The 10,077-nt window shown below is 47.1% G+C and overlaps 2 protein-coding genes across 2 annotated transcripts in view; both read left to right on the top strand.

Annotated features, from left to right (window-relative positions):
* Positions 1–1,686: 1,686 nt before the first annotated feature.
* grb2b (growth factor receptor-bound protein 2b) lies at positions 1,687–4,328 on the top strand (the record flags this gene model as incomplete). Its single annotated transcript, XM_079365413.1, has 3 exons — positions 1,687–1,916; positions 2,814–2,982; positions 3,117–4,328. 3 exons carry the CDS (start codon positions 1,687–1,689, stop codon positions 3,300–3,302), a joined length of 585 nt encoding a protein of 194 aa, XP_079221539.1. The 3' UTR covers positions 3,303–4,328.
* A 4,333-nt stretch (positions 4,329–8,661) lies between these two features.
* The window catches only part of bptf (bromodomain PHD finger transcription factor), a 19,406-nt gene continuing 17,990 nt past the window's right edge, over positions 8,662–10,077 (top strand). Inside the window, exon 1 of the mRNA XM_079365412.1 lies at positions 8,662–9,570. Within this exon, the coding sequence (XP_079221538.1) occupies positions 9,042–9,570 (529 nt within the window). The 5' untranslated portion in view covers positions 8,662–9,041. The remainder of the gene's footprint in view (positions 9,571–10,077) is intronic.

Here is a 10,077-nt window from a genome sequence, read left to right as displayed (position 1 = left end):
GGGAATCCAGAACGACTCTCACGTCGTATTTCTCAGATGATCGCTCCTCATACATGCAGGACTGCGTCGTTCAGGTTAACTGCAAACACTGGACGACGAAGCTGCAGGAGAGAGAGAGAGACACACACACACACACACACACACACGCACACACAGCTGTGTATACAGCAGAGCACAAAGAACCAAAGTCCTTTTTGTTTGTTCACATCTCGCCCACAGCAGAGTGTTGTTGTGGCTAACACTTTTAGGAATGAGAGTGGCGTTCATGTGTGGAGCCGCTCATGCAGGTTGAGGTGTGTGTGTGTGTGTGTGTGTGTGTGTGTGTGTGTGTGGTGTACGGTGTACTGTAATGCCAAATGCCAGTCATGCTCGTGTCATCTCATCAGCCCCTTTCATCGGCCTGCCATCACTCTTATCAACCAGGGGAGAGCGACTCTGCGTGTCTCTCACAGACGCTAAGCGGATCGAGAGTTCGCCATTTCATTATTGATTTTCACCTTCGTGTAAAGGAGCCAAGATGTCATCTTTTAGCTGACTGTACTTTTCAATTATTTACACCGTAAAGAGCTTCAGCTGGCTTTGTCTCTCCCTCCTCTCCATCCATCTTCATCCCTCTCACGTATTCCCTCTGTCAGGACTTCCTCAGAGTCCTACATTAGTCAAACGTGTGCTGCTAAAAATACACGACTGCCACTTATCTGTGTTTACATTTTAAAAGTTCAATAGATTTAACTGCTTTTCTGTTCAGAGGTTGAAAACACAGATGCCAGTTACACATTTAACAGAAGGGATTAAAATGTTTTTATTACGTTAGCTCTATCTGTGTAATTAGTCAATGACTAATCTACTTCCTTGTTTAACGTTCAGCTCACTTCCTGGTGTGCACGTCCCATGTTGGTTCTCTTGGGGGTGGGAGGGGAGGGGGTCTGTGGGTCCAGAAAGAGTCCGTCTTCAAAATGAGTATTTCCTGAAAAGGTTGTCTAAATGCTAATGCTTGAATACTTGTCTTTACTGAGTGTATCCCAGCGATCCTGTCTCCTTTGTTTCAGAGAGCGCTCTCTAAATGCTCAAATACGTTAAAAACCAGTAACTCCTAAAAGTGGATGCCGAGGATTTCCTCTTGTGTCCAAACAGACCGCTGTCAAAGTTTTAAGTTCATGTGTGCGGTGACGGCCCTGGTTGATAAAACGAAGCTTGTTGACTGTCACCTCTGGGCGGCTCGTGAGTGGTGGTCTCCCCCCCCCCCCCCCCCCCCCCCCCCCTTCCCACCTCACAGAAGAGGTGTGATGTCTGCATGTTCACACACTCTGCAGCTTCCTCCCTCAGCCCACAGAATCACAGATTGACTCAAGCGAAACTCCAAAAATGTTTGACGGTGTGAATGACAATGTCTGAATGGAAGTGCGTCGCACACTGCTCATAAACGTTGTGATATGAGGAAGCTTTGGGCCTTCAATACATTCACATCATAACATCTCAGTGGCCTCGTGGTTAGTCTGTGCACAACATGTACGGCAGGCAGCTTGGGTTTGAATCCGCCCTGTGGCTTCTTTCTCTGCTCTCTCTCTCTCTACCTCTGATTTCCTGTCTCTAAAATAAACTCTTAAAAAGCCAGATAGTAAACGGGTTATTATCGAGTCCTGGGCTTTTATTTTGAAATCGAATAAGGACCTTCTGGTAGTTTGAATGAGTGTGCAGACGAGGACTGGGCCGCTGACTCTTTGCATCCAGTCAAAGCAGGAAGAAAAGGGTTGCTTCGGGACTCACTCGTACCTGTTCTCTGCCTCCTTCAGGTGGTTCTTCGGGAAGATTCCTCGGGCCAAAGCGGAGGAGATGCTCAACAAACAGAGGCACGACGGAGCCTTCCTCATCAGAGAGAGCGAGAGTGCGCCGGGAGACTTCTCCCTCTCTGTGAAGTAAGCAGCACCGGGGCAAAACATGATTCACACTCACGTCTATAAATACAGTTTGAACACTATCCTTGTATCAGAGCTCGGCTCCCCTGTGACGGAGCAGGTTCACATGTTTCCATACCCGGTGTATCTGAGTCACCGGTGCAGCCTCTTCCTTATTCCTGTGGAGCCTCGCTGCCGCCCTCTGCTGTTTCTCCTCATGTTAGCGTTTGTGCTCTTCAGACGTCAGCTCTCGAGTTCCTGTTTTCGCTGACACGCACAGGACTCATTTCCTCTTATCTGACTCTCCCAAAAGTATCCACAGTTCACAGCCGTTTAACATGTAAAGTATCTGTGGATCCTAATAACTGTGTGGACTGTCCTGATTTCTTTCAGTCAAATGAATCAGTGGTGCCAGTGACAGTCAGCCAGCGACACGCCCTGTGCTCCTGATAAGTTATTATCTGACTTAATGCTTCATTTGTTTAAATCTGCCTACAAAATACCTTTTTTTTTAAACACCTGTTTTATTTCCTTCACGAGAGACGCTGAACATAAATACATGACGAAGCATGAAACACAGCAGCCTGACTAACACGCTGATCATCTGTTCCTCACTTCGTCTCCAAAGAGTCTTAAAAAACAAACTGTTGACCAGCTGATCTCTTTAAGAGCAAAGCAAGCACAGGAAGTCACATACACACCCATTCAGAAAGACATGAACATGTTTACAGCCTGCTTCAAAAAGCTCATGTCTCCATCCACACACACTGTACGGGGGGGGGAATGTTTTCATGACTCAGCAGTTTTGATTGGATGAAGGATCAGAGGCGTGTAGCTGAGCTGATTGACAGGTGGGCGCCGTGTAACGGTAGCTACAGATCCCCTCCTGACTCTTCTTCTCTCTGTGATCTCGTCCAGGTTTGGAAATGACGTCCAGCACTTCAAGGTTCTGCGTGACGGAGCCGGAAAGTACTTCCTGTGGGTGGTGAAGTTTAACTCCCTCAACGAGCTGGTGGACTATCACCGCTCCACCTCGGTCTCTCGCAATCAGCAAATCTTCCTGCGAGACATCGAGCAGGTCCCCCAGGTAAGAGCTGTCACAGCGAGCGTGGTGTGGTCTGAAGAGGTGGGAGGGGTGAGAGGTCATCGTGACGAACTCGTATCGTCTGCTTCACGGCGCTCTCATCAATCCTGCTAACGCGTCTCCTCCTGTTTTCACAGCATCCGACATACGTGCAGGCGCTCTTTGACTTCGACCCGCAGGAGGAAGGAGAGCTGGGTTTCCGACGCGGCGACTTCATCCAAGTTTTGGACAACTCTGACCCCAACTGGTGGAAAGGAGGCTGCCACGGCCAGACGGGCATGTTCCCCCGCAACTACGTCACGCCTGTCAATCGGAACATGTAAACAGTCAGACCATTCAAACAACAGCAACCACCACCACCATCGTCATCCTTCTCGATCTCATCAGCCCCCATCCAACCCTCCAAAAACAAAAACCACCCCTCCACCCCTCTTCGCCATCCAGTGATAACAGGAGCAGACAGGAAGAAGGCAAACAACCGAAAAGAGAGAAAACAGGAGTAGTGTCGTCGTAGGCGTCGCTGTGTGGGTGGCAGCTGAGCAAAAAAAAAAAAATCAACTCTTACGTGTGCTGAGAGTTCACCTCGCCAGTGAACGCCTCGGCGAGGATTGAACCGTCTTTGAGGGAAGTCTAAATGCAGAGAAACTAAAGAGTAGTGCACCAACCGTGAAGATAACCAAACGATTCTACCGCTCCCACAGCTGCTTCTCTCCTCTCTGTAACTTCTTTAACATTCTGCCTTTCTTTTCTTTCTTTTCTTTGCCGCATGTTGTTTTTAATCACCTAAAATGAAATGCCTACCCATAAAAAATCCTAACTCTGTTTTAAAGAAAAAAAAAGTTGAAATATGAAAAAAAAAAAAAAAAGAAGAAGAAGAAATGGTTTTTAAAAAAAAAAATGTACAAAAAAGAAGAGAGAGGAAAAAACATGATGCAATCTACCATACAGCGAGTTTCCATGTCTGAGATCATTGGCACGTGAGCAGTGTACATCGGCCGTCGGCTGTATAAATAAATCAACTATAGAGAGAATCCATTTTTAAGAATATATATTATATATTTGTATGTGTTTGTCTGTTTTACCTCTCATCACGAATTGTATTTTTTTCCATTTGTAAATTATGTTCAGTCTTTCGTCAGTCTGGATACGACCTCGTAGCTCTAGAGATGTGCTGAGTCGTCGCTCTTTGTTTTCCTTCTGAACCGCTCTGAGGGCTCTCGGATTATTAAAAAAAACAAAAAAAAACAAACAGCGTGAAAATGTATTGGACGAGGTTTCTCTCGTCGTTAATGCGAGGAGAGTAGTTTAGTTCTCCGAGGGGGAAACTAAACGCGTCGCGAAGCTAAAAAGTTGACCAGCAAGGTCGAGCCATGAATGCTGCGAGAGCTCTTGTATTACAAAGCCGCCTTCTTCGAAGCCAATGTATTTATTGCAGCCATTTTTTTTCCGGTGCGGTGAATGTAGCTGACTGAGTCCACAGACATTAACCATGAGGGAAGCAAGGTCGGAGAACTGAACTACGCAACCATGCAAGGGATTTTTAACAAACAGACATGCTGAAACAAAAGTGATGTTGTCGATATTCATTTGTAAAGAGAGTGACGTTGTGAGGATATATGTACAGGTGGTCGACCACGTGCATATTCACAAGCGCTTCACGACATGCATGCATACGCTCTCCTCCTTGTTATACCTGCACGTAGCAACGAGGCCGAGTTTGGATAATCACCGGTGCAGATCTGCAGCTGGCACGGATGAACCGTTCAGAAAACTGAGAGATTGTCTTTTATGCTAAAAGTCGAGAGATCAGCGTTTATTGTGTAAAGTTTTTTGTTTTCGTCCTCCTGTATGTGTCCGATGTGGCGTTAGGTCAAGCACTTTTTTTGTCAAACATTTTGATTTCATGTCCCGTGTGTGTGTTTGTGTGTGTGTGTGTGTGTGTGTGTGTGTGTCTTTGTTTACCGTGTCTGTGTGTGTTTTATTTTTCTTCCAGTTTGTGTTTTCTCGTTCTCTCTGGATAGTGCCTTTCTCTCTGGTGTTTCAGTGTCTCCGACCTGCTACTTTGAGCCCCCCTCCCTTTAATGGGGCCTGCCAGTCCTGCAGTGAGAAACAGTGTACATAATCCAACCTGCCCTCCCCCTCCTCACCCCAGCCTCCCTACATCAACCCGCCTTCACCTTTATCCTCACCAACATGGAACTCTTCTTATTTAAGTGTCTCTTGCCTTGTCTTACCTAATGATACCAGTTTTTGTTTTTGCTCTTTTTTTATTTGCATTTGTTTTTTTGTTTTTTCAATTAATAAAATGCAATTATTAAAAAAAAAAAAAAAAAAAGAAGAATCATTTTGTGTGGTCTGTTTGGCGGGATCGTTCACCTGTAGTTCTCTCACTCAGTTCATCGTGTTGAGCAGATTCTCAACGAGAGGCAGAGCGCTGATCCGTGTTCCCGACCTCTGCACACACGAGGACCATCGTCCACTGAGAGTTCTGTTTTCGTCTTGATCCCTCGGTGTCTGGTCCTGGTCGTGCAGCACTCTGGTCTCGGTCCCTTTTCCTTCCAACATAGAGGAAGTCATCCAGAAACTCGAGCAGTGACAGAGTGTGTGGGAGGAGTTTTAGCTGAACGCCAAACGTGCCCATCGTTCCCTCAAAAATCAGACGATGTGTCAAGAGGAAGTTGATATTTCTTGAAGAGCAGCCTCGGGGTGCTGTGCATGCACGCAGCGCTCTGCAGCTCACTGAGATCTTTAACATCACGTTAGTCACAGTCTGGTGCACCGTCTGCTCCACATTTTGACTTTTAGCACTCACAGAACCACTTTGGCTCTCCTCTGGAAGCTGCTGCCTCTCTGCCTCCATTTCTGTCACCAGCAGCCTTCAAGCAGACGCAGTGGCTGTAACAGTGATCAGCGTCACTGTCACTATCCGGGCCCTCTCATCCAGAATCTTGTTCTGAAAGGAATCAGCTGCCCCACTGCTCCCCACATGTAAGGAATGAGTCGACCCTGTGGATCACTGGCAGAAGAGGCAGTTAAATAAAAGCAGCTCTCTGATGTAGACGATGTAAACAGTGCTGAATGTCTCCTCTGATAGCAGGAGTGATTAGATGAACTCTGCCCCCGGGGTTTGGCCTCTCACGCTTGATGAAGCGGGCCGCCATATGCTGCTGCTGTGATGGTGGACAAAAGCCGTGACAGTGTTCAGAGCTGCTCTGCACTTTGTTACGAGGTTTGAAGATGATGTGAGGATTTGCAGGGGGGGAGGAGTCAATGTGGAGAAGATTAGAGTCAGTGTGTGAGCAAGCGACCTGTTTGTAGTCTGTAATTTCAGTTCAGACGCATGACTTCGACTTTCATGGCAAGATTCGACGTGAGCACACATCAGTAAACAGTTGTCGTAAGTTCAGAAAGGAACACTGATTAACTTTATTGATCACTGCAGACATGTTTAAACTATGTTTTAGAGGTCACATCTCCTCTTCAGGTGAAATCAGTGTCCTCGCTCCTCTTCATCATGTGTGTGAAGTGTGTTGTTGTAAATCCACTCTGATCCTGTATTTGATCATGTCTATAAACCCCTCTATTTCAGCCCTGCTCAGAACAGGCTGTTTCTGTGTCTGTAGCTTTAAATATGTAAATGAGCTGTGTCTGACCACGCCCCCTCTCTGGAAGGGCTCGGGTGTACTCGCTGCTTTCTGGCTCCATGTCCTATTGTTTACGGTGAGAAGGCAGACTCAGAGGGCAGAACAAACACCTAGCTGTGGGAGTGTCACCCACCTGGGGGAGGGGCTACTGCCCTTTGTGATGTCATGAAGGGAACATCTCCAAACGGCCTGTTTGAGCAGGCAGAAGACGGAGAGGATGGACTCATCATTGGGGGGTTTGTAGACAGATAGAGACACATGTTAGAGTTAGAATAGTTGCGTCACAATTTGCAGCTTTTGATATTTTAAATCACGGTAGCAAGCATCATGTTTTATAGTTAAAAATTAATTGTAACATATTTTATTAGAACTGCTGATGGTCAAATAAACATCATGAATATGCTGGTTTGGCAGAAAGCCAGCTGAATGTCTCCAGCGGGTTTGTCATGAAGCTTTAATTGTTAAACGACGTCACTTCCTGTTCCTGTAAATAAAAGCGGACAGCTCACCCTCCTGTGTGTTCAAACTGACCTGACCATGCTCCCTGCACGCGCCTGTCAGCCATTTATGTGACATTACTGCCACCTGCTGGAGGATCACAGCACTGCAGTTAGTCCAACACGTCCAAGTTCATCAACGTCACAAAAGGAGGCAACACGTGACTCTGAATGTGTTAATATTTAATGCTAGTTATGCATCCTTTGTATTTTGCATTTATATGACCTAATATATATTTATAGACAAATTAACAGTCTGTCTGGTGCTAGATGATGAAAAAAGAAAAGTGTATTTAACAAAAATAGACCCTGGAAATGTCTTTGTAATCAAATTTACGAGTGTTTTTGTCTCTTTTCAGCCATTTGTTACAGAGAAAGAGACACGTGATCATGTCAGTGAGGTGTGAATTTAGTTTAGCAGCAGGAGCACATCATGGAATAATAGAGACCAAAATAAATGTAAAAAATCAGGAAATCCAGGTCCGAGTTCTGGATCTCTGACCTGGTGACAGAAAAGAGAAGAGCTGGGTTCAGTAGGTGAGAGGGGTCCTGGGCTGTGGTTTTGGGTACTGGAGGCAGCAGTGGTTTTGAAGCAGTATTGGTGATACTGGTGAGTTCACATCAGGGAGGTGCTGGATGAGGCTTTTATACAGGAGTAACAGCAGGTGAGTGAAATATGAGTGTGTCAGTGGGAGTGTCGATGAAAGCTGAGTGTATTGTGAGTCTGGGATATTTGAAGGAGTGTAATGACAAGAGTTGAACGATAGAGGGCGCTAGTTCATTACTTTATAACTGTTTGAAATGAGTTCAGATGCTTTCAGAAAACAGATTATCACCTGAGGACATAAATCAGGAGTTAGCATCTTTAATAGTATCATTAAAATGTATAGTTTTAAAAAATGAATAAATGTGTTTGCTAGCAGGATTTGAACTGTGTGGGGAGAGACCCCAATGGATTAACCACTTATAAAGGGGCAGAAGAGAGGAATAAAGGGGAAGGCAGGGGGGAGTGGCGTGGATTCATATCACGCTGTAGCTCATTTACATAAAACAATCACAGCCTATTGACTGTTAGTCGGGAGGTAACAGCTCTACTGATCTCTAAACATTTCCACACTTCAGTTTCAATGTTACCCCTCTATTTCAGCCCTGCTCAGAACAGGCTGTTTCTGTGTCTGTAGCTTTAAATATGTAAATGAGCTGTGTCTGACCACGCCCCCTCTCTGGAAGTGGGTGGCTCAGGTTATCCCACTCCATGTCCAATAGTTAAATCTATAATAATATAGAGTTACAGCCACAGTGTCAGTAAACCTGTTGAAAGTTTAGTGTGATGGTAGACTGATCACATGATGATGAAACCGGAAGTGAAGAGGTTGAACTTGAGCATCTCTAATAGTTCCCTGGCTGTAAGTTGGAGTCAGGAGGATCCAGATCCAGAGGAACCTACAAGAAGCTCGAGCTCTGTGGTGATGCAGGAAACTTCTTCTCCTCTCAGAAGGTGTCAGTGAGATTTATTTCTCTTTAGTCAGGCTGACTGATATAAAATCATTTCCTCCAATCAAAGAGGACAGCGGTAATTTAAAAAAAGAAAAGATGAAAGTATCTGTGAGTAATGTTTCCCTCATTCTCGCCTTCAAGCTGCAAACAGTGAAACCACGTGACCTGTGTGGTGCGCGAGCCTGCTGTTTGTTCAGCCAGAGAGAGGCAGAGGAGAAGAAAGATGGCGGCTCTGAGCGAACCGAAACGGGACGCCGGGCTAACGTTTTGAGCTCAACCCGGAGAGACATCCGGGGACTTGTCGGGGGATCAAACACCGTGTGAACCGTCACCGCGCCGAGCTCTGCGGGGCTGCAGGTTCCGCTCGCGCCGGCGCACGAGGAATAAACGCAAACATTAAAGACAATCAAAGAATCTGTTCATCATGAGAGGGAAGAGGGGCAGGCCGCCCAAACCGCTCCAAGCCGAGGATCCGGCTCCAACCACGACCCGGGGACTACGACCACGCCGGAATCTGAAGCCCAGGCCGAGGGACAGCGGGGACGAGGACGCGGAGAGCCCCACAAGGGAGCCCACTAAGACCAGCAGAAAGAGGAAACGGGGATCCGGGACGTCAACACGGGGACGGGGACGAGGACGAGGACGAGGAGGTGGCGGTGGACGAGGAGGCAGAGGAGCGCGAGGAGGAAGGCGCGCGGCGGCTGCATCTAAAGCGGTGGTCTACGACGACCACGAGAGCGACGAGGACGACGACGCGGTCAGTCTGAGGTCCGAGGAGGACGAGTTCGTCGAGGAGGAACCCCAGTCCGAGGAGGATGAGGGCCTGAAAGAGGACTCTGACTGCCTTGAGGAAGATGTGCTGGACGGGGAGGAGGAGGAGGAGGAGGAGGATGATGCGAGCCTCTGCACAGAGAGCAGCTTTCGGAGTCAGAGCACACACGCCAGCACCCCGGGTAAGAAAAGCCTGATCCTGCTGCAGCCTGCACCCCCCTGCAGCCTGAAACCCCCCTGCATGCTCCTCGCGCTGCCTGTCAGTCCGCGAGCTGCACAGGAAGCACTTATTGTTCAAAATGGAGCCTGTGCGCACACAGGCCGCAGTCTCTGTCTGCAGCTGCTGCAGGTGTGCTCTGCACCTTTTCATCACCTCAGAATAAACCTCACACACACACTCACACACACACACTCACACACACACACACAGCTCCCCTCTGCACCCAGCACTTCTTATTCTGCAGCTTCAGATGGAGAGAAATGAGAAGCAGCTGCTAGCACGCTAACGTTAGCATGACACATTAGCATCCTTGTGTCAATAATGACAGGATAACGGTGCAGGAGGTGTGTGTGTGTGTGTGTGTGTGTATTTGTGTTTACCTACTCTAAGTGCTCATCATTGGTCTTTTTTTTCACACAGATAATTAATTAAACTCCTAATTAGGAAACAGGGAAGCTAACTGCCTTAG

The sequence above is a fragment of the Symphodus melops genome, assembly GCF_947650265.1.
Source record: "Symphodus melops genome assembly, chromosome: 17".
NCBI classification, from domain to species: Eukaryota; Metazoa; Chordata; class Actinopteri; order Labriformes; family Labridae; genus Symphodus; species Symphodus melops.
The sequence above is the reverse complement of the archived record's forward strand: the minus strand, read 5'-3'. Positions and strand labels throughout refer to the sequence as shown.